Source organism: Argentina silus, assembly GCF_951799395.1.
Source record: "Argentina silus genome assembly, chromosome: 9".
NCBI lineage: Eukaryota > Metazoa > Chordata > Actinopteri > Argentiniformes > Argentinidae > Argentina > Argentina silus.
This window is the reverse complement of record NC_139663.1, coordinates 15,529,508-15,552,443: the sequence shown is the minus strand read 5'-3', so window position 1 is coordinate 15,552,443 and position 22,936 is coordinate 15,529,508. Positions and strand designations below refer to the sequence as shown.

Sequence of the window (22,936 nt, the reverse complement as noted above, 5' to 3'; positions counted from 1 at the left end):
GTGTGTGTGTGTGTGTGTGTGTGTGTGTGTGTGTGTGTGTGTGTGTGTGTGTGTGTGTGTGTGTCTCTCTGAGTGGCCGGTCTCCCCGCCTCCACCATCAGGCCTCTGACCCCTCATTCGCACGCACCCTTCACTGGCTCCCGGTAGCAGCTCGCATCAGATTCAAGACCCTGGTGCTCGCCTACCGGGCAGCAAAGGGAACAGCCCCTCCCTACTTGCAAGCAATGGTCAGCCCCCAAACCCCTGCCCGATCACTCCGCTCTTCCACTTCGGCTGGCCGCCTGGCACCGGTCACGGCTTTTCACTGCTGTCATGACTTTTCCACTGCTGTCATGACTGCAGAGTCACTACCTATCTTCCGCCGAAGATTGAAGACCCATCTCTAAAGGCTACATCTTAACTGTCCCTCCTAAAGACCTCTCCATCCCCACTACCCCCCTGTACAAGTTTCTCTCCTGTAATTTCTCTTTCTTTTCTAGCATTGTGACTGCCAATAGCCCCTAGTCCGACCATAGATTACTTTTTCTTATGATGACTGATGGATAGATGATTCACTTGCTTAAACAAATGTAATTGTTGTAAGTCGCTTTGGATAAAGGCGTCTGCTAAATTCCATAAATGTAAGTCGATGTGTTCATGCAGTCGATGTGCACTGTGTGTATGTGTGTGTGTGTGTGTGTGTGTGTGTGTGTGTGTGTGGGTGTGTGTGTGTGTGTGTGTGTGTGTGTGTGTGTGTGTGCGCGTGTGTGTGTACGTGTGTGCTTGTACGTTTGTGTGTACGTGTGTGTGCGTGCGGGAGCACATCAATTCGGGGGTATATTTTCTACTGTCTGAGAGACATTGCTTCTGGCACGTCATCGTGGATTATCCGGCCCACGGAGTCCTTTATGGCAGAGCTCAGATGGTGATATGTGTGACAGGCGCGGCTTTAGCCGCTGTTAAATATGATTTACTAATAGACTAAATATTGCGGCGTCCCGTTGGAGTGGACCTTTGTCCCAATCCGACGCGCCATTTACCTCACAGCTGCTTTATAAACGGATAAATAGGATTTCCTCTTTAGCCTAAAAGCCATTATTCCTAGATTACAAAAAAAAAACAATCTCTTTATCCTTTATGGGTTTATCATGTAGCCTAATCTCGTTCGAGACGGAAGAGACGGAAGATAGTGGCCTTAAACAACCGTTGTTTCTATTTTCTTTATTGCTGTTTTTACCAAACAATATCATATAACAATAATACAGTAGGCTAAAGAAACTCCATAGAGAAGATGCAGAACACTGCTGTAATTAACATAGCCTGTTTTCCCTATTCAAATATAGGCCTAGTGAGTGTGGTCGAATTCACATTTAATTCACATAATTGCGCTGTTAGGTTGGGGCATGTGTTGATATGGGTATGTGACATTTATACATTAATGGGTCAATCTGTTGATTGGTACATTCATTTTTGGAGTTTTAAATGAATTATGTATACTGTAGCCATTGAGAAACAAACATTGTATATAGCTTCAAAACATCAATCGTTTAGATCTCATAGATTGTCAGTCATTGCAATGTCTATACATTTGAGAGTGCTTACATTTCTCCAGCCACTTAGTTGTTGTTTTGTCCCAGATTGCCCATTGAAAGAGAGGGAACAAAAAATAAGTCACCTCTGAAATGTGTTCAACTGGCAGAGAAACAGGGACTGGAGGCAGATGGGTGTTTTATAGGGGATGCCATTGTTTTATGGATAATAAATCGATAGGTATAAATCATCATTGAAACCCCCTGAAGAAGGCAGCTTTCTGGTTCAATAAATTATTAGCATCGGAGCAAGAGTGTGTAGCTATAAATTGGTAACACTTTGAAATACCCTGAACTATTGGCCTCAGCCCCAGAGGTGGAAAGTAATCCAGGGTTATGCATCTTATTTATGGGATTGAAATATGGGAGTCTTCAAGTAATTTTCCGCCGGTGTGAACTGTTCAAACACTCCTATGTAAGAATGTAGGATATGCATCTTCGGTGAAGAATACTCTTTACTTCACATTATCAAAGATACTCACATTTACAGACAGAGTCTAATCATCTCTCATGTTGAAGACAAGACCAACTTCTGTTGTCAGAGAAGTATGATGAAAAATGTTTCATCCAGTATAATCTTTGGTTTCGGACCACTTAACCTTTGACCCCTTACACACAAGTTGCCTGTTGGGATCTTGTATCATCACTGGCTGGACCTGATGGTGTGAGAAAGAGGAGACCAGGGTAAGAACTGGAGGACACAAGATCACATGGGTTTTAAAAACATGCTCAGATGTAGAATGTAGTCTTGATTGGAAGCCCTTCATGTTGCACCTTGTGATGGGTGTCTGTGGTTTAGATATTTTTATGTGGTCTCATTGAAAGACAAAACATGGATGTGGTCTCTCACTGTAGGCCTACTGTTGCTGCTTTGGGTAAAAGCATCTTCTAAATTGGATATATTATTAAATTATGATATCTATCTGCTGTCTAGTTACAAACCAAATCAAATCAATCTAATTGTAATAGACAAAGTGAAATGTTTTGGGATCTTGCTCCACGCTCAACAACAGCAGCAACAACAATTCAATAATAGGTAATAAAAAGTGACAAAAAGTGACAATAGTATTAGTGCAATAATGTCAGTGTACAGAGCCGTCCATCCCTAGTTACAGAGCCGTCTGTCCATCATCCGTTAGAATCCTCATCCTCAGGGGTCAACATGGGGTCAATGGAACACTCGACTATGAGTCAACACTGCAGATAGACTGCAGAGAGATGAGGGGAGGAGGAGGAGGAGTAGGAGAGGAGGAGGATGGGAAGGAGGAGGAAGATTATGAGGATGAGGGGGTGGTGGACATGGAGGAGGAGGAGAAGGAAGAGGAGGGGAGGAGGAATATGAGGGGAGGAGGGGGAGGGAAGATGATGATGAGGAGGAGGAGGGGGTGGAGGAGGAGGAAGAGGAAGGAAGGAGGAGGGGGAGGGGAGGAGGAGAGGAGTAGGAGGAAGAGGGAGGAGGAGGAAAGGGAAAAGGAGGGTTAGGAGGAAGAGGAAGGGAGGAGGAGGAGGAAGATGAGGAGGAGGGGGAGGAGGGGAGGAGGAGGGGGAGGAGGAGAAGGAGGATGTTGTCCTTGAGCCTATCAACCAAACCCATTTTCACAGTGAAATTCTGTATTTCCTGTGTTGACCATAAGTGGCCAGCAGGTGGCAGAACAACATTGATTTCTTCACTCCATCACAGTTCCACACTGGTCTGGGGATTGTGTGTGTGTGTATGTGTGTGTGTGTGTGTGTGTGTGTGTGTGTGTGTGTGTGTGTGTGTGTGTGTGTGTGTGTGTGTGTGTGTGTGTGTGTTAAGAATCACCCTCATCCTAAGTAGAGGCGACCAGAAGATGGCGCTATTTACTGCAGTGTTGGGATACGTATATGGTAGTCTCACTGAATCAGACTCTGAGATTCTGGGGGTCACAGAATGCTCTCACCTGATCATGTGAGTATAATTGTGCACTTTCGTGTCCGATATCTGAGTAGATATCGATATCGAAAATAATCTTTCCACCAAATCTGGCCTTGTTGTGTGTGTGTGTGTGTGTGTGTGTGTGTGTCTGTGCGTGTGTGTGTGTGTGTCTGTGCGTGTGTGTGTGTGTGTCTGTGTGTGTGTGTGCGTGTGTGTGTGTGTGTGTGTGTGTGTGTGTGTGTGTGTGTGTGTGTGTGTCTGTGCAACAGCTATGGACTCAATCAATGCAACCCAAGCCTTGTGACTCATACTGTTCACTACCATATGACACAATTATCACAAAAATAATCTATGCTTGATGATACTTTATTTATTTTTTGTGCCCTTGAGTAGCCTAGTATGTTCATAGAAGAGGGGTGATACTCTCTCAATAGAAAAGTATACCTTTTTTTTTTGTTGCTTAGATTAAAAACATAACATTTCAGTCTCATGACCTTGTCCTTGAGTACCCTTCAGTTAGCTGTCATTGTCGAAATAATCATTAGGGCAAAAAAAGTCGGAGGGCTATGTTGGCTATCCACAGCAGCTGAAGGGGGGTAAGTCCACAGTGGGTAGACCCGGTGGTCGTGTCGCCATGGCCGTCATGGCCGAGCTGGAGGACGCCGTCTCTCCGCTCTGCCGAACACATCGAGCTGTTCCATCAGATGTCTTTCTGCTACCGTCCACATGGCCGTGCTGGAGGAGGTCGTTCTCTCTGGGCTCTGCTGACCCCATCCGGTTAGACCAGAGATCCTTCTGCCTCTAGTTGTGTCCACAAAGAGGAAAACCGGGAAGACATGGTCAGAGGTTGTCAACAGGATTCTAGAGACAGCAAATGAACGAGAGGCAGTGAGGTGTGCTGTCTGCTATTGGCTGATGATGGCCAAGTGAACTCCTGTATCGTCAGCCCCGCCCTCCTCCATCTCATAACACCATGACAAAGACTCCGCCCTCACCACGTCTCACCGCATCTTTGCCTTTCTCCCAATGCCGGCCAGCCACTGCAGACGGTTGGCGGGCTTGTGCCATCAGAACCAGGCACCGCTGCCTGTTGTTGGCTCTGATGCCCAGGGTCACTGCGGCCTGACCGCTCAAGAACACGAAATACGTGCTGCACCTGATCAGCCAGAGAGACAGAAAAACATTGTACAATCAGGAAATACTGTACTGATGTGTCGTCGGCCATTACAGACGGAGCCGATACATATCGATCACAATATTTGTGATATTAACTCTTTGAGGTGACACCCGGCTATGAGTCAAGCTACATTATTTTTGGTTTCTCTACCGTCGAGGTGAAATCCAGGCTGTTGAGTCGTTTCTCAGGCCCATGAGGAAAGTGACATCACTGATTTTTGACAAAGTGGTGTCACTGGCTGTGGTGTCACTGACTAAGACAACTTCTTAGAAATGCGGGTCTCTGTGTGCCACAGATCCTTTAAAAGATCCACACCTTTAAAAGATCCCTACGCACAGATCCATGGGTCACCAGGTACACCTTTAAAAGATCCCTACGCACAGATCCATGGGTCACGTCTGTCACCAGGTTCACCTTTAAAAGACAAATAAATTGTTGTTTTAGAAACAGTAAAGACAGAGGCTTTAGAAAAGAAACCTGAATGATGGGGACAAACCTCTCACCACGTCTCCTCTGGCCCTTGCTGTTTGTCCTTGGCCCTGTGGCAGAATAGGCCACAACATCCCATGTTTGGTCCTCGAAGGTCAAATCGTCACTGAAGACATTGTTGTGACATCATCAATTCTACTCTATGACATACAGTCCATGGATAACAAACTCAGCAGTCAATAGGCCTATTAAAGTCATAAAAGCCATAAGCATAGAAAACTTAACTGAAACTCATCAGCTTAGCTCAGCTGTGTTACCCCATCAGAACCCAAAATATAAGCTTGTTTCTAAACACTTTAAGTGTACAATGCGAGCTCCATCACTAATGGCTCCCCATTACTGATTTTAAAGTGCTCCTGATGTGCTCTGTCATACAGTGCCTTTCTGACCTATGGTTACCCGATGTTCCCATGCAGGTTATCTTGTGGTCCCTCAAATATATATATATATATTTAAAACTACAGGTGGCAGAGCTTTTTCACATGGAGCTCCATTGGTCTGCCAATCCATGTCAGGGAGGCTGAATTAGTCACAGCTTTCAAATCCCGACTAAAAACCCATTTTTGGCCGTATCTTTCTCATAAGAGCTATACCCCTTATGTTACGTACATAAACTGTATATTTGATTTTATGCAATGTGTGTTTTGAAAATGTTGTCTTGTATCTTGTATTTGTCTTCTTATACTCATGTAACACCTGTACAGTGTGTTGTGACCTTCAGGTAAAATAAACTTAAACTTAAACAAACCTCTATGGGGTAGGGGCTGGGGTATGATTTGGGGTGCAGGGTTTTATTTGTTTTGTGGAAGTATTCAATTTAGGCCACTCATTTTCTGACTGACTTAGTGATGGAACTATGGGTTTATTTATGTACTCCATCTTTATCTATTTCTTCCTTCCCTCCTCCTACTTATCTCCCTCTCTCTCTCTCTCTCTCTCTCTCTCTCTCTCTCTCTCTCTCTCTCTCTCTCCATCTCCCCCCCCAGCCGGTGATCAACAGCAACCCGTGGATGCTCCTATACTTCATCTCCTTCCTGCTCATCGTCAGTTTCTTCGTCCTCAACATGTTCGTGGGCGTGGTGGTGGAGAACTTAATTATCTCTAACTTCAAACCATAACTATTTCTCTGCAGGCCGTTGCCTGCCTGGTGCGTGAAACCAGAATAAAGGGCACAATTCATACAGAGAAATTCAACCCCCAAAGGAATAGGCTTCTTATCCGGTATTCTGAGGAGGCCGCCCACTGCATGGTGGACAATCGCCCCCTTTGTGAATCCACCTCGGTGCCCACTGGTGAAAGCCCACCTGAACCGAGTTAACCGCAGCAGGGGGAGAGAGAAAGTGACAGAAGGCCGTCTGAGCTCTCTCTCTCTCTCTTTCTCGCTCTCTCTCTCACACACACACACACCCACACACAGACACATACACTCAAATCTTAATTTCTGGATTTTCCCAAGACCGAACGGAATATTATCTCACATTGGAGCTTATCTTTTACAATGTATATATATATTATATTCAAGCAGTGGGTGAATTCGTTCAAGTGGGAGTTGAGTTTCGGAGAGTTGCTTTGCCGAATCCTGACGCGGCGCGGAGAGTGGAGTCGATGGAACATTTTGGGATGTTGTCTCAACGGCTGAGTATTCGGCTGTCAATAAGGATGTCCAGTATTACCTACAGACAAAGTGGAACAACCGTCACCAGGAATTAATATCATGTGTTTCACTATCGCCCAAATGAAAGGAATATAACCAAGGGTGAATATTATGGTCTGCATAAAGAGTATCTTTACGGTTTGGATTATGACCACTGTCTCCTGCTGTGGCCTGTGCGACTTCAACCCTGAGAAATTGTCTCGATTAACCATGAGGTAATAACCACTGACAATTGTCATGTGGTCCCCCGAAAAGGTACAGTATTGAAGAACGAATCCCATACGAATTCCATCATCCCATGAAAGGTGCCTGCTATACCAACACAATGGCTACCAGTGTGTATTGAATCGTTTCTCCACTGTAAGTGTTTTCTGATTGTGAAAAGGGAATAGAATGTTCAGAGGCAAACATTTCCGAGAGTTTTTCTTTAATCCTCCTTTCAGTTACATCAACCGTAACAGGTGCAAGCTGTGCTTCATTCAAGTCCATCGGGCAGTCAGGGAATAGAATTCAGATAACGCGACAAGGTATCAAGGTAGACCACTTTAACATGCTTTATTTCAGCATTCAAAATAATTAAAAACATCTCAAATTTATTATACATATACAAAATAGGTACAGATCCTCTTGTTTTAACCCCCCAAACGTGTGCTTCTCTCTTAATTTGATGATATTTTCAATTTGTTTGTGTCCCAATTTTTTCAAAAACCCTTTCGCAGAAAATGATAAGAAAACAAAAGAAAACAAAAAACCTAGAACAGTGGGTGGGGAAGAGAGGTGAACTGCTAGAAGCAATCGGACAACAAAAGGGGGGATTTAAAAAAACGAAACGAAACAAAAAACAACAACCAAAAAGTGTCAAAAAAGATGTTAAAACAAAAAACAGACTCAACAAATCCACCTGCTTACTCTACACTCGACAGGACTGCGGGTGCATCTCAACTACTACAGTATATTAAACCTCTGGATTAGGCTCTGTGAGGTGGAAGCCAAAAGCTAGAAAAACATCGGTTACTACCGAGCATCAAGATAATCTGATCATTTAGCACCGGAGATCCCGCGAGCAGGAATGACAACAATATAATAGCACAATACCGTCACTCCCGACAGCACGGGACCTCATATGGAATAGCACCATCAGTTGTTACTTTCAACCATACTTGTACCGTGTAAAAAACCCCTAACCTTCGGGGTTCACTAGCCCTAACCTGGGGATTCAATAACGCAAGCACTGGGTAGTGTGGAATTCCTTTTTTGAGGTAGCCATTAGATTAGAAGTTGAACCCATGTCTCTCTGCTATCTACTGCTTATTCTTCTGATGTTATTTTTTTGACTGTGTGACTCTGGAAAGACAACAATAACTGCTTGATCAGGTGGGTACAACAACAAGACACTTCACTGTCGGTTTGACCATTTATTCAGCACCTGAAATTGGTACAAAGCATTTGGGTTTTTCTCTTTTTCATTGTCCTCCCGCAGTGGTAAAAAAAAAGTCACCTCTTTCATCTGTGATGTTGGTTTCTGTTAATTCCAGGGTTGGGGGGTGGGGGGGATTTTACACTTTACAAGTATATATTATTTTCTTGTTGCCAGTGAAACAAATATCTTCTAAAGCGTCCTGGTGTGTTGGTGGTGGTAACATAGTGGTCCCAAGAACAGCTTGAATGACACACAACCACTGTCTTCTGAAGTGCAGTTTTAGGCAAGTGGACCATTTGAAAATGGCCAAATGAAATTCTAGGGTTTAAAAAAAAATGCATAGAAAAAGGGTTTAGGAGATGACTGCTAGAAAAAAAAACACACACATACACACACAAACAATTTCAAGTCCAGATTTCTTTTTTACAAGAAGCAGACTGGGCCAACTTCAATGCCAAATTCCTGATTGGGTGCACCAACGTCCATAGGAGCGATGTCAATGATGGGGAGGCGGGATGTTTTCGTTGTCTTGTAGTCGATGACTGTCTTGCCCCATGCTCCGGTGTGCGACTGTGAAGAGAGAAGGAGAAGAGAGGACACAGTTAGAATACACTGTTACTACACCTTTATACACTGTTACTACACCTTCATATTAGAACTAGGCCTAAGATTATGAGACAGACAGAGATGGCAACAATGTTGGAACTAGGCCTGAGACTATGAGACAGCCAGAGATGGTAACAGTGTTGGAACTAGGCCTAAGACTAGACAATGTTACTGGGGTGACAGTGTTGGAACTAGGCCTCACCGTGCAGCCATCCTCGGTGACGCTGTATGTGAAGCGGCTGTTGCCCTCGGCTCTGATCTCGATCTCGTTGGATCCCTGGAGCAGCATGGCCTTCTTCAGGTTGCCAGAGGCCTGGTCCATGTAGGCGATGCTGTTCTTGCAGTGGTATGTGATGTTCTGGGATGCCTCAGTGGACATCAGACGCAGGAAAGTCAGCTGGATGTTGACATCAGCAGAGTTGGATCCCTCGCTTCCGTACTCGAACTGGTGATGGTGGTGGTGCGAGGAGGAGGAGAGGGATGGAGAGAGAGAGAGAGAGAGAGAGAGAGAGAGAGAGAGAGAGAGAGAGAGAGAGAGAGAGAGAGAGAAAGTTAGCATTGATGGTTGGTCTAACATCAAAGTCTAATCGAAGTGAATGATCAATGTCCTTTTCACTGCTGATATTGGCTGCTGGAAATTGATGCCACCACACAATAAATTAATGTCTTTGGTGGTGAGTTCCTGTCTCACCTGGAAGCCGTCGGTCATAGCCTCGCCGAACCACACGTGCTTCTTCTCCTTGATGTTCTTGCTGGTGTACCAGCTCTTCTTGGGGATGTCAGACTCGGTGGGGTAGACGCAGGTCTCGCCAGTCTCCATGTTGCAGTAGACCTTGATGGAGTCCTGAGTGCAGCCCTGGTCGGGGTCGATCCAGTACTCGCCTGGCAGAGAAGAAGAGGAGAGGAGAGAGGAGAGTGAGGAGATGAGAACTGTGCCATAACTCTGATTGCTGTTTTGTTTTGAGGACTGCAGACTACAGACCAGAGTCTTCATGGAGCCAACAGAGACTAGAATCTTTAAAAAACAAAAAACAATAGAACCATTAGGGTTCCGGAACCAGCAGAACTCTAGAAGAACCTTACCGCTCTTCCAGTCTGGGTGGCACATCTTGAGGTCTCTGCAGGTGCGGGCGGGGTTCTTCTGGGTGCCCTCGGGGCTGCGGATGTTCTCGATCTGCTGGCTCAGGCTCTTCAGGGTGGTGTCAATCTCCAGGTCGCGATCGCGCATCACGTTGGCGTCATCGGCACGGTAGCTACGGTAGGGATCGGGGGCCTTCTCCATAGGGGGCTGGATCAATAAGCCCAAGTCGAATCCACCGCTGGGGGGTCCGGGGAGGCCTGGGGGTCCGGGAGGTCCAGTGGGTCCCTATGTGTGTGTGTGTGTGTGTGTGTGAAAGGGGGGTAGGAAGAGATATAAGAACAGATATGAGGTATAAGAAGAACATATTGTGTATTCTGTATTCTCTGTGGTGCCTACCTATATATCAGAAGGGTGTGCAGTGATATGTGCAACAGAGTGAGACTTACAGAGGGTCCCATCTCTCCAGAGCGACCACGGGGTCCAGGGGGTCCGATGGGTCCGGGAAGACCGGACATACCGTCCTTACCAGAAGAGCCAGCGGATCCGGAAGGTCCCTAGTGGAGAGAAGGAGAGGAGTGGATCAGTACACCTGTAGAACTAAGACAGACCAGGCTTGAACTGTCGAATTGGAGGGATAGCTGGCTAGATCGAACAGAGGTTGCAGCATTTACAAAAACAACAACAGTGTTGTTGCAAATGGATGACCCTGTTGACAGTGATGTGATTAGACGGTTGTCGTGACATCAGCAGCGTTGCTGTAGTGACAGCGGTGTGACAGCAGCCATATTGTGGTACTCACTCTGGGTCCAGCTGAGCCGGATGACCCAGCGGGTCCTTGCTCTCCTGTTTGTCCCTAAGAGCAGAAACAACAGAGGTTAGGCCATACATGGTGTCAGTTATATTGCTTGCTACATCATCCAATACCAAGTCATAATATGCCATGTCCGATACCAATGTTACATGGCTATATCAAGAAGACATATGCTGTTTGATCTACCAAAGTGTTGTGATAGCTCAGATTTGTGCAGATTAATATTTAATATTTTTATATGATATAATATATTTGCAAACACTTGGGGGTGCGGAGTACATGGGTTAAGGCTACTCACAGGGGGTCCAGGGGGTCCCTGCATGCCAGTGAATCCTCTGTGTCCCTTCATGCCTCTCTCTCCAGCCTCTCCTGCCTCTCCCTTGTCTCCACGAGCACCGACGACTCCCTGTGTGTGTGTGTGTGTGTGTGTGTGTGTGTGTGTGTGTGTGTGTGATGTGTGTGTGTGTGTGTGTGTGTGTGAGAGAGAGAGAGAGAGGACAGTGGTACTCAGTAAACAGTTCTCCGTGGACATTCACACAGTGGAATTATCACAGATACAGTGTTTGTCACACACACACACACGTGCACACGCGCACACACACACACACACACACACACACACACACACACACACACACACACTCAGACAGTGATGGGATACGTACAGCGGGGCCACGAGGACCAGCAGGGCCAGCAATACCAGCGGGGCCAGCAGGACCCTAGAGGGAGGGAGATAGAGAGAGAGAGAGAGAGAGAGAGAGATGACGATCAGTTGATTCTATAATCACAACTGTAGGGCATCATGCCACAGAGGCTAAAGACAAGCATGGATCCCTGAGCATGCTCAGATGTTTTTCTGACCAGTCTACAGCTCCAGTCTATGGTCTATCTAAGAGGTTGTAGTCTATGGATCTCTGAGCAGTCTATAGCTGCAGTAACAGTGTAGTCTGTGGTCTATAGCTGCAGTAACAGTGTGGTCTATAGCTTCAGAAACAGTGTGGTCTATAGCTTCAGAAACAGTGTGGTCTATAGCTTCAGTAACAGTGTAGTCTATAGCTTCAATAACAGTGTAGTCTATAGCTTCAGTAACAGTGTAGTCTATAGCTTCAATAACAGTGTGGTCTATGGGAGTGATGCTGGATGACGCAGACACTTACAGACTCTCCACGGTCACCAGACTTTCCAGCAGGTCCAACGGGGCCAGGGGCACCAGGGGGTCCGGGGGCACCAGAAGCACCAGCGACGCCAGTCTCACCACGGTCTCCCTACAGGACAGGCAGGAGAGGGTGTCAGTGACAGACAGTGTAGCAGCATAACATTGTAGCAGTGTAGCAGTGTGTCAGTGAGAGTGTGTCTGTAGCCTGTATCATGGGAAGGACAGTGCGTGAGTGAGGGTGTGTGTGTGTGTGTGTCTACAGCCTATATCAAGGACAGGACCGTGTTGCAGAGTGTGTGTGTGTGTGTGTGTGTGTGTGAGAGCATCTTCACCTTGGATCCAGCAGGGCCATCGCGACCAGCAGATCCCTCGTTACCGGGAGAACCCTAAGAGGAGAGACAATCACGCAGCCGTCAGAGGCAGAGGTCAGAGTCAGGTCATGTGACCTGCTGAGTTGAAACCCACAGGTCACCTGCGTACGGACACTTGTGTGATAGCTGACCAATCAGAGAAAGCATCTCACCTCGCGACCAGCCTCACCAGGAGCTCCAGCCAGGCCGACAGGTCCCATGGGCCCAGGGGGTCCACGCTCTCCTGAGGATCCACCCTGTCCCTGCTTGCCAGGCTCTCCCTATAGGTGGGGGGGGGGGGGACACACACAGGATAGAGTTAGACACAGAGGAATACACTCAGATACACTCTACAGGTGAATCGCTGTCTAGCCATAGTGGGACAATGCTAGCTCTGTGGTGTGGTGCTTAGCGCTGTGGGTATGACTCATCAGACATGTATGAGCTCAGCCTGTAAGGGCCTATTTGCTTTATGATACCCAGTTGTTTTCTATTATGGTTCTGTGTTTGCTGACTAACAATAATGTCATGAAGGCCATTTGAGGATTCATTCATTTAGACGGATGGCCGACCTAGCGTTGCAGAGGTTGCCCTCCATTTTGTTGAGAGGCTGCATTGAATAGAGAACGTGTCACTGTGTTGCTGTTCTGCAGTGACTGTCGTCTGATGACCCCAGACTGGGGAACGAGAACTAGCACTGCCTAAGCCTATACTATATATGACTAGTCCTTTTCAGCACTGACCACTGCTTTCAATAGGACATCAAGCTTCTCTGATGAAGACCACTAGAGTGCTGTCCTGACAGTAACAACACAAGCTAACCCAGTTCAGTACCAGTACCAATATCAGTACCAGCCAGATGTGGTGTACTTACAGAGTCTCCGGGAAGGCCAGGGAAACCACGCTCTCCTTTACTTCCAGGCAGACCAACCATACCACGCTGTCCAGAAATACCTGAGGGGCCGGGGATACCAGAGGGGCCCTGTAGGGGGAGGCAGAGAGCACACACAGGTCAACGATATGGCCCTGACACTGAAGGGATCTCAAGGAAGGGGGGGCAGAATAGCTCCCCTTTCAGGGTGAAGTCGCTTCTGGCATAGTGCCGGTGTGACAGTGGTGTACTCACCAAGGGTCCAACACCACCGGACTGTCCCTTCTCTCCCTGAGCACCAGGGGGTCCAGCAGCTCCGAGCTCACCAGGGCGACCTGCGGGTCCAGTCTCTCCACGGTTGCCCTTCTGACCCTCCTTACCGGCGGGTCCGGGGGCTCCAGCGGGTCCACCGTTGCCCTGCAAAGAGGGAGAGGTGGGGTTAATAGTGTGTGTAGGGTGTGTGGGGTGTAGGTAGTGTATGTGTGTGTGTGTGTGTGTGTCTGTTTTCGGTAATGTTAGTTCTGATGGTGGTCCAGGTCAGACCAGATGGTACTGTGATACTTACAGAGGGGCCGGGAGGTCCAACTCTGCCAGCAGCACCAGGGAATCCAGTAGCACCCTGCCCAGAGAGAGAGCGAGAGAGAGAGAGAGAGAGACACACACACACACACACACACAGGTCAATATAACTTGACTTTTGATGTTGATTTGTAATTGTGTAAAGTCGCCAGGTACATCAGCCATGTTGAGAGCTTGAACAGAGAGGTACTCACAGGGGGTCCAGCAGCTCCACGAGCTCCCTTAGCTCCAGTGTTTCCAGCGGGTCCCTGTGTGAACACAGTAGTGCTTCAGTGTAGACAGACAGACACAGACAGAGAGACAGGCAGACAGACAGACAGACAGAAGGTTGGCCCTACATATCAACGATATGTGATGTGAGTGGTGTCATGGTGACTAGCCCGAGGGTGGTACCTGAGGTCCGGGGACACCAGTGGGTCCAGCAGCTCCGGGGGCACCACCGTCTCCCTTGGCTCCGTTATCTCCAGCCTCTCCCTTAGCACCAGCCTGGCCATCACCGCCCTGAGAGAGAGAGAAGGGAAGAGAGGAGAGAAGAGAGTGAATGGAGATATTGACATTGGATGCCAGTGATCGATAGGTTACTGATGATCGATTGTTAAGCAAATCAATTAAATCGTGTTTATGGTGTTGAATCAAACCAAGGCTTGGTTGATATCGGCTAGGATGATTACTGGCTAAAGAAATACTGGATATCAGTGGTAGATAAGGACAGATATCTGCGTGAAAGGAGGACAGGTGAAGAGATGTGTGTTTGCTTACGGGAGGTCCAGCGAATCCAGCAGGTCCGGGGGCACCAGACTCACCACGCTCACCCTAGAGGGAGAAGGGTAGGAGGGGGAGAGGGGTAGAGCATCAGACTCTGATTGGCTTGTCTCACAGAGGGAACTAGCATCAGTAATGAACCATCTGAGAGAGATTGAGTTGAACATGGGACATGGTGCCCTGACAGGGGGGGACTGAGGTACTTACAGGGGCACCACGAGCACCAGTGGGTCCAACAGCTCCAGCAGGACCTCCCTCTCCCTGGGCATCACAGAGAGAAGGAAGAGAGGACACACACAACATTAGATGATACAGATACAGTCTCATAGGAGGCCATGCTCCAGTTTCACCTGCTACTGTCTAAATCCACACGGTCTTAGTAGTCAAAGTTGGATAGAATATCATCATCTGTATTATATATTATCCATACTATTATCAGTATTATTATCTATATTGCATCCATATGGATAGATATTGATTAGCCACATGATTCTCTAGACAGCAGCTACTATGTAGATAAGTCTCCTATATCAGTGTTTCTCATATGATGCTGGGTGGGTCAGGACTAGGTCTTCTCCTGGTTCTCAGTTCTGGGTTGGGCCTGGCTCCTCATAGGTCCACAGGACCGGAGACCAGTAGGTTCTAGAACCAGTGCTTCGGATGCAGCTGTGGGTGTGACCTACGGGGACCTCCTAGCACTAACGGACCTCAGATGTGGGTCCAACTACCCCTAAGAGACATGGGAAAAAGTCCCTCACATGCCCAGGGGAGACCCACCTTGTCACCGGGAGCTCCAGCGGGACCGGGGGGTCCGATTGGGCCGGTCATACCACGGATACCGTCCTTACCACCGGCACCATCAGCACCCTTGCCTCCTTGGTCACCCTGGAAACAGAGCAGGGAGGAAGTGGATTAGTACGGGAGAATCGATGATATGGCATAGCAGAGCATAACAGAGCATAGCATACAATAGAATAACATAGTATAGCATAGCCTAGCATAGCATAGCCCAGCCAAGAGGTTGGCACAGATATGGAGGCTGGCCCCAGTACTCACTCTGTCTCCCTTGAGTCCTGGAAGACCACCAGCACCGCGCTCACCGGGCATACCCTGCAGACCTGGGGCTCCCTGGGCTCCGGGGGCACCTGAGGCACCAGCCTCTCCCTGGGGGAGGAGAGATGTGAGGGGAGGGGAGGGTAGGGGAGGTGAGGGAAGGGGGGGGGGGGGGAGAGGGAGAGAGGAAGAGAGGATTGTCAGTTCATGTGTGATGGGTGAGATTAGATAAAACTAGAAACATTGTCAACAAAGGCTCACTAATCTTACCAAGTCATGTTCACACCTCCAACAGTATATACCATTAGCTGGTGGCGGCTACTACGCACTATCTTGCCATTCTACAATGATGGCAGTTGCTTGCTCCCTTCAGCTATGCGTCTACAGCACATGTAGGCTATACCCTCTCTGCTGAGGTGGTGTGTTACGGCCACTTTAGACAGGTGTCTGTGGCGCCCTAGTCCTTACCTTAGCACCATCTTGACCAGTAGAGCCAGGAGAACCACGGGCGCCAGCGGGGCCAGCGACACCGGAGGCACCACGCTCACCGGGGAAACCTCTGTCACCCTGGGTAGAGGAGGAGAGGAGAGGAGGAGAGAGGCCATCAGCTTTGGGTCTTGACATCACATATCGTATGGTAGACGAGGAATGTAAACGCTAATGTCATTAGCGTGGGTGCTAGTCTGTGTCTGCTTCAGTGCTAACGCCATTAGTGTGGGTGCTAGTCTGTGTCTGCTTCAGTGCTAACGCCATTAGCGTGGGTGCTAGTCTGTTTCTGCTTCGGTGCTAATGTCATTTTACATGGGTGCTAGTCTGTTTCTGCTTCAGTGCTAATGTCATTTAGCCAAGTTGTAGATGTCTTGATTGTTTGAGGTGATATTGACGGGCTGCTGAAACATTCTGGCACACAGGAAGTGACATCATGGATCTGTAATCATACTCACTCTAGATCCACCGGGGCCGGGAGCACCACCCTCACCAGCCAGACCCTAGAGAGAGAGGGGGGAGGGGGGGGAGAGAGAGAGGGGTGGGGGGTATCGTTGAGGCCTGGTTTAGAATCCATTCACCTGATACTGTATGGAAAATCAGTGTGAGATCTGAGCTGTCACAAGATGGCGGGTTCAGTTCTTACCTGCTCACCAGGCTTGCCAGTCTCACCAAGAGATCCCTGAGGTCCGGGCAGACCCTGTTATGGACAGATAGAAGAGTGGGGGAGAGAGAGAAAGAGGAGAGAGAGAGAGAGAAAGAGGAGAGAAGAGAGAGGTGAGACAATGGCCTGAGGTCCTGAAGACAGAGAAGGTCCATGATTGGTCAGACGCTGGTTCCCATGGTTCATTGCCCTACCTGGAAACCGGGGGGTCCTGCAGCTCCCTGCTCGCCTCTTTCTCCGGCAGGTCCCTGTGGGGAGGACAAGAGAGGTTACTGAATGTATTTCTTTTTTATTGCTTATTTATTTAAATAAAATACATTTCTAGAATACTGAGAGAAAAAGAGAGGCATCGTGTGACGCCAGAGAGCGGTGGTGTACTTACACCGGGTCCGGGTACACCAGGAGCACCGACATCACCATCCTTGCCAGGGGCACCCTGGGAAGGGACAAAAAGGGTTTTGTGTTTCAGAAACAAAACAAGCAAATATGGGCAGAAGGCATAATCTAAATGGCATATCAAAACACTGCCACGCAGAGCCGAATCAAATGTGAAAAACACTGCATGTTCTGTTTAAGTACATAATGTGTACAGGGAATAGTTTAAGTGGCAAGCCACATTTTGTATTAGGAGGCTGCAATTATACGTTGCCGTATGTGGCTGATTGCAAAATGTGGACTATTACGTAGTTATTTTAAGAACAGAATCGTCATTGCAGCATCAACTGTGAACTTCGTGATGAAGGTAGTTACTTACCACAGCGCCAGTGGGCCCGAGGACTCCTCTCTCACCGGGCTTGCCGCCCTCACCCTACAGAGATAGGAGAGAAACAACCATCAGATCAGTCACACAGTGAATCTCCCGTCTTTGGATCTGTTGAATGGGTCAGCCAGAACCAGAGCTGTGTCTAGGAGAGGTGGGGGACTCACAGCAGCTCCCTTAGGTCCGGGGAATCCCATGACTCCAGGCTGGCCTCTGGCTCCGACAGGGCCGGGGGGTCCTGGGCGGCCATCTTGACCGCCGTTACCCTGTAGCAGGAGAGGAGGAGAGGAGAGGAGGAGGGGAGGAGGAGAGGAGGGGAGAGGAGGAGGAGAGTAGGAGGGGAGGAGAGGGTCAGTGACTGGGTAAACCATCTGTAGACTATCTGAAGGTGACTGAATAGTTGTCATACAGTAAGTAGGCTGTATGCATGAGTTATTGAATTGTACAGTGTAGGTCTGCAGGATGGGAACACATGCTGTCAGAATATAGAAACACAAGTTGCAAACTACGGAATGGAGTTGAGTGCATTCCATGTTTTATCTCCTTCAGCGTGGCAGGGTTTGTTGTTAGGGTACCACAGCTCTGTATCAGAGTAGTAGTTTGTGTGTGTGTTTGTGTGTGTGTGTGTGTGTGTGTGTGTGTGTGTGTGTGTGTGTGTGTGTGTGTGTGGTACTCACAACAGGGCCAAGCTTGCCATCGGGGCCAGGGCTGCCAGGGCTACCAGTCATACCCTAGAGGGAGGGGGCACAGGTGAGAGGGCAACGGTCAAGATACAGATGCACCCTGTATACACGCATCTAGAGACAGTTCACATCATTAACACGTCTACTGTATATGGGTTTCATTCTCATTACATCTGTATTAGCTGACAGACAGACAGACAGGAGCTCTCTCTCACCTTGGATCCGGGCATACCAGATTCACCGTTACGGCCAGGCTCGCCAGTGGAACCCTTGCCTCCAACAGCTCCGGGGCCACCACGCTCACCAGTAGCACCCTAGGGTAGAGAGAGGGAGAGAGAGGGAGGGAGAGAGGGGGGAGGGGGGGGGAGAGAGGGAGAGAGAGAGAGAGTTGTGATTATTATCACTTGTTGTCTCTTGTTGTAAAATGGCATAATGTCTGCAGGCGGGGAGGACAGTTCCAGTTGTGTGTGTGTGTGTGTGTGTGTGTGTGTGTGTGTGTGTGTGTGTGAACTCACCTTGGGGCCAGCAGAACCATCAGCACCAGGGAAACCACGGCTACCAGGGGCACCCTGTAGGGGGAGACAAACACTGGTCAGTACCACAACACTATCATAACATATTTTCAGTACCACAACACTAACGGTCAGTACCATCACATCACTGGTCAGCACAACATCATATCTGCTCAGTACCACAACATAAACCCTGTAACACTACTGACTGCCCTCTGGTGGAGAGAGGGGGTGCAACACCAGAGAGTGGGCTGCAGTCCAATTCAGCCTGGACTGTAAGCCATGGAGGTTATTAGCTAGCTAGCTAATATTGGGCTCAACAGAGCTAATCATTCATAATCTCTCCATAATGTGATTATCTGATTATAGATGAGTTAGAAGTGAAACAATCACCAACAGTTTCTCTGCATAGAATCCTATTATTGTTTGTTGTAATGCCAATATTGATAGTACTGACTATGGATAGCCAAGTAGGCAATGCATGATAAAGTTATACATTTCACTAAATGTATGAGCTAAAGTATAGCATTCTGCCATGCCAGACCTCTACCTCTGATCCGTTTCCTATTCTAGCTTATGGTTATGTAAACAAAAACAAGTATCATACTGGATAGTTCAATCCCCATTACATTAGAATGGTGCTTGTTTCAACACTATGATCCAAGGACAACAGGTCAAGTTGGTCTTTTAGCACAGTTAAACTGGTCAAGTTAGTCTTTTAACACAGGTAAACTGGTCAAATTGGTCTTTTTTGTTTATGAGAAAACAAAATGGAGGGATGGGAGGAGGTTTAAGAGAGGCATGCAGGGCTGACAGAGAGCATGACATAAGGAGAACTACTGTGAATAGGGATAGAGGGACAGTGAAACTGAGAACGTTTTTTTAGAACTACAACCAAACCAATTTGTATGAGAGATTCCTACTGCAAGAGAGAGGAAGAGAGAGCCACAGTGAAAGAGAGGGATGGGGATGGAGGAGAGGGAGAGAAAGAGAGAGAGAGAGAGTGACAGTGAGAGGAAGAGTCATTATAAAGGTCTACAGTGAAAGAGAGGGATGGGGATGGATGAGAGAGAGAGAGAGAGAGAGAGAGACGGGGTCACTTACGCGCTCTCCGGGGGCTCCACGAGCACCACCAGCACCAATCTCTCCACGGGCTCCTCTCTTGCCCTCCTCACCAGCTGCACCGGGGGGTCCCTGAACTCCAGCGGGGCCCTGGGGGGCAGAGAGACAACATGGAGGTCAGAGAAATGCACGACGGGGGTGCACTGTCATATTGTACTCAGAGGGCGATCATTGAACAATCTGACTTGCTGAACCAAACAGTGTGTGTGTGTGTGTGTGTGTGTGTGTGTGTGTGTGTGTGTGTGTGTGTGTGTGTGTGTGTGTGTGTGCTGCTAAACCTGTGTTCTGACCATGTTGTTCACTAGCAGTCATGCATTGAGTGAATACACACTGTCTTGTGAACATGATCTTTATGGCAGTATACATGGTCCGTGTGAGGTCGATTTGACCGTGTTTGACCTACGGAGAGATGTGGGAATGTGTACTTACGCCCTCTCCCTTGGCACCAGCCTCTCCCTTGGATCCAGGAGCACCGACCTCACCCTGTTGTCAACAAAGAAGACAAAATGTTTCAATAACATCAATAACATCATCATATGATATCAGATATCACCACACACCAGCTCAACATCCAACTCGTTCTGACCCAGTCATTATGGTAATGTTACCACTATGTTATATAAAGGTGAAAGTTTCAAGGCAAACTCAGTGCTTCTATGAGCAGTGTAGAGAGAGAGAGAGAGGTGTACTCACAGTGTTTCCCTTGGGTCCGGAGGCACCACCAGCTCCCTGGGGTCCAGATGGGCCACGGGGTCCGGGGAAGCCAGGGGCTCCAGCAATACCAGCAGCACCCTACAGGGGGCAGCAGACACAGCTGAGTATCACACATCCACCACTAACCTCTGGAATGGTAGAATCAGGGTGAATGGCAGAAGTGTGTGTTATTGTTGTAGGTGGGGGGAGAGGCGGGGGGCACTTACAGGGGCACCCTTGGCACCGGGGTTTCCATCAGCTCCGTTGTTGCCCTGGACGACAGGAGAGACATGAAGGTTAAGGAGAAGAATCTCAAAGCAGGGTTCAGTATGTGTGTACTACGTAACAACCAACCCTATGGCATATCTATTTCTAGTTCCGAGTTCCTATAGGGTTCTGAGTTCTAGAGGTTTCTGAGTTCTAGAGGGTCCTGAGTTCTAGAGGGTTTTACTCACAGCGGGTCCAGCAGCACCAGCGGGTCCGGCATTACCAGCCTCTCCACGGGCTCCAGCGGGTCCCTCAGAACCACGAGCTCCCTGAGCACCAACCTCTCCCTGGGGGGCACACACACACACACACACAGACACACAAAGTCAGTCAGAGATATGTGTTTAGATGTCCAGTCTTTGTATGCCAGTTTATTGTGAAGGTAAAAAAAATAATTCATGGAGTCATATTAGCCGCATCACATGACCCCATGTGACCCTGCAGGAGTCATAGAGAGGTCGTATGACATCACACAGCCTCAATGGACGAGAGGCGTAATGTGAGGGTGAACTGGAGGACTTGGTCCTTGATGTCAAAACAAATAGGTCACATCCACTTGGAGACAAGACACACAGTATAATGTGATGTTAGGAAATTGGCCTTTATATTTTGGCAAAGAAAACTCACATCCACTCTACATCCACCCAAACAGATCACTATATGTCAGGGGAGGCTGGTGGAGGTAGAAATCAGAGGTGGAGGACGTAAATCCTCAGATTCCTGCCTTCACCAGCCTCCCCTGGAGGAGACCTAATATAAATACAAGCCTTTCAAGTAGAGAGTACAGATGAACTCATTAATCAAGCCAGTTCAAACAGCATAATTGACTGTGTGCTAGCATTTGTGGTAAATCTTTGCTTGTAATAAGAGGAGATTCAGTGAGTCAATCTGCTATGTGCAAAGTCACCTGGGAACAGGTACAACAGGGTGCAGATACTCTCCTTCACATTCCTCATTCTTCCCTCCATCTGCCCCCTAATGGCTGCCTGTTGTAGGGCCAGGAGAGGGTTTGTGATGGAGGGTAGGGGGTAGAGGGATGGAGGGTAGGGGGTAGAGGGATGGAGGGTAGGGCAGGGGGGTAGAGGGGTTGACAGGTGTGTAGACAGGTGTTTAGGCAGGTGTCAGGTGAGGCTTACCTTGGATCCGGGGCCACCGGGGAAGCCAGGGGGACCAGCAGGACCAGTGGGGCCCTAGAATACGAGAGAGAGAGAGAGAGAGAGAGAGAGAGAGAGAGAGAGAGAGAAGACGAGAGTCAATAATGACTTCATCTTCAACATGAGAGATATGGCAAACATGGGTGGCTAACGTAAGGATGGGTTTGGGTTTATCAGCGATCAGTACTCACAGGAGGTCCACCAGCACCAGCAGCACCATCGTTACCACGAGCACCCTGCAGGAGAGAGAGAGACACAACTGGGTCAGAACTTGATAAGCTAGCCATTGATATGCATGTTTCATAATGTGTCATAATGTTGACATCTGACATATGGTAAATACTAGAGCAATGGGGTGACTGTGAAGCTACTGGTATAGGGTATTGTTCTGTGTATGCTTCTATACTGGGGTGGGTGATTTTGGTGTGTGTGTGTGTGTGTGTGTGTGTGTGTGTGTGTGTGTGTGTGTGTGTGTGTGTGGGAGGGTACTTACAGCAGCTCCGTTGGGGCCGGCACGACCTCTCTCACCAGGCAGACCACGAGGTCCCTAAACAAGAGAGAGGGAGTGAGAGAGAGAGAGAGAGGGAGAGAGGGAGGGAGGGAGGGAGGGAGAGAGAGAGAGAATGTCAGTTCGCATAGAGATAGTGTACTGCAACATGCTACAACACGCTCATCACTGTCTCTGACTGTCCCTGGTGCACAGCTGTTCACCTCCATGTCTTGGCACAACTTCATAAATACAATGCTGATGTTCAAATGATCTACATTAAATGATCTACGTCTCCATAGAGAATGAATGAAGGGGTAAGATGAACTACTATATATGTGACTATGCCCTCTCATGACTGAAGACAGATGACTCTCTACTACTACTACTACTACTACTACTCAAAAGTCTTCAGTCAGTTGGTTAACAACAAAATGGAGTCTGCTGTGTCACTTACCATGGCACCGGGAGTTCCGTTCTCTCCAGGGGCACCACCCTCTCCCTGTGGACAGACAGACGGACAGGTCAGAGAATGGCGTGATGGGACAAGAAAGAGAGGAAGGAGGAGGGATATGTGTTTGAGGAGGAGGAGGAGAGATGATGGAGGGAAGGTCTCACCTAGGTCCAGCAGGCC

At 48.2% G+C, this 22,936-nt stretch overlaps 1 protein-coding gene across 1 annotated transcript in view; it reads right to left on the bottom strand.

Annotated features, from left to right (window-relative positions):
• Positions 1 to 7,315: 7,315 nt before the first annotated feature.
• The window catches only part of col1a1a (collagen, type I, alpha 1a), a 23,833-nt gene continuing 8,212 nt past the window's right edge, over positions 7,316 to 22,936 (bottom strand). The window contains exons 10-48 of the mRNA XM_083676531.1: positions 22,760 to 22,804; positions 22,309 to 22,362; positions 22,007 to 22,051; positions 21,798 to 21,851; positions 20,850 to 20,948; positions 20,622 to 20,666; positions 20,395 to 20,493; positions 20,131 to 20,184; positions 19,684 to 19,791; positions 18,583 to 18,636; positions 18,283 to 18,381; positions 18,062 to 18,115; positions 17,552 to 17,650; positions 17,379 to 17,432; positions 17,007 to 17,060; positions 16,819 to 16,872; positions 16,607 to 16,660; positions 16,419 to 16,463; positions 15,943 to 16,041; positions 15,478 to 15,585; positions 15,199 to 15,306; positions 14,629 to 14,682; positions 14,419 to 14,472; positions 14,053 to 14,160; positions 13,854 to 13,907; positions 13,646 to 13,699; positions 13,336 to 13,497; positions 13,084 to 13,191; positions 12,383 to 12,490; positions 12,192 to 12,245; positions 11,861 to 11,968; positions 11,369 to 11,422; positions 11,002 to 11,109; positions 10,692 to 10,745; positions 10,339 to 10,446; positions 9,895 to 10,177; positions 9,503 to 9,693; positions 9,014 to 9,256; positions 7,316 to 8,775 (exon numbers count right to left, since the gene is read on the bottom strand). Coding sequence (XP_083532657.1) covers positions 8,629 to 8,775; positions 9,014 to 9,256; positions 9,503 to 9,693; positions 9,895 to 10,177; positions 10,339 to 10,446; positions 10,692 to 10,745; positions 11,002 to 11,109; positions 11,369 to 11,422; positions 11,861 to 11,968; positions 12,192 to 12,245; positions 12,383 to 12,490; positions 13,084 to 13,191; positions 13,336 to 13,497; positions 13,646 to 13,699; positions 13,854 to 13,907; positions 14,053 to 14,160; positions 14,419 to 14,472; positions 14,629 to 14,682; positions 15,199 to 15,306; positions 15,478 to 15,585; positions 15,943 to 16,041; positions 16,419 to 16,463; positions 16,607 to 16,660; positions 16,819 to 16,872; positions 17,007 to 17,060; positions 17,379 to 17,432; positions 17,552 to 17,650; positions 18,062 to 18,115; positions 18,283 to 18,381; positions 18,583 to 18,636; positions 19,684 to 19,791; positions 20,131 to 20,184; positions 20,395 to 20,493; positions 20,622 to 20,666; positions 20,850 to 20,948; positions 21,798 to 21,851; positions 22,007 to 22,051; positions 22,309 to 22,362; positions 22,760 to 22,804 — 3,537 coding nt within the window. The 3' untranslated portion in view covers positions 7,316 to 8,628. The remainder of the gene's footprint in view (positions 8,776 to 9,013; positions 9,257 to 9,502; positions 9,694 to 9,894; positions 10,178 to 10,338; positions 10,447 to 10,691; positions 10,746 to 11,001; positions 11,110 to 11,368; positions 11,423 to 11,860; positions 11,969 to 12,191; positions 12,246 to 12,382; positions 12,491 to 13,083; positions 13,192 to 13,335; positions 13,498 to 13,645; positions 13,700 to 13,853; positions 13,908 to 14,052; positions 14,161 to 14,418; positions 14,473 to 14,628; positions 14,683 to 15,198; positions 15,307 to 15,477; positions 15,586 to 15,942; positions 16,042 to 16,418; positions 16,464 to 16,606; positions 16,661 to 16,818; positions 16,873 to 17,006; positions 17,061 to 17,378; positions 17,433 to 17,551; positions 17,651 to 18,061; positions 18,116 to 18,282; positions 18,382 to 18,582; positions 18,637 to 19,683; positions 19,792 to 20,130; positions 20,185 to 20,394; positions 20,494 to 20,621; positions 20,667 to 20,849; positions 20,949 to 21,797; positions 21,852 to 22,006; positions 22,052 to 22,308; positions 22,363 to 22,759; positions 22,805 to 22,936) is intronic.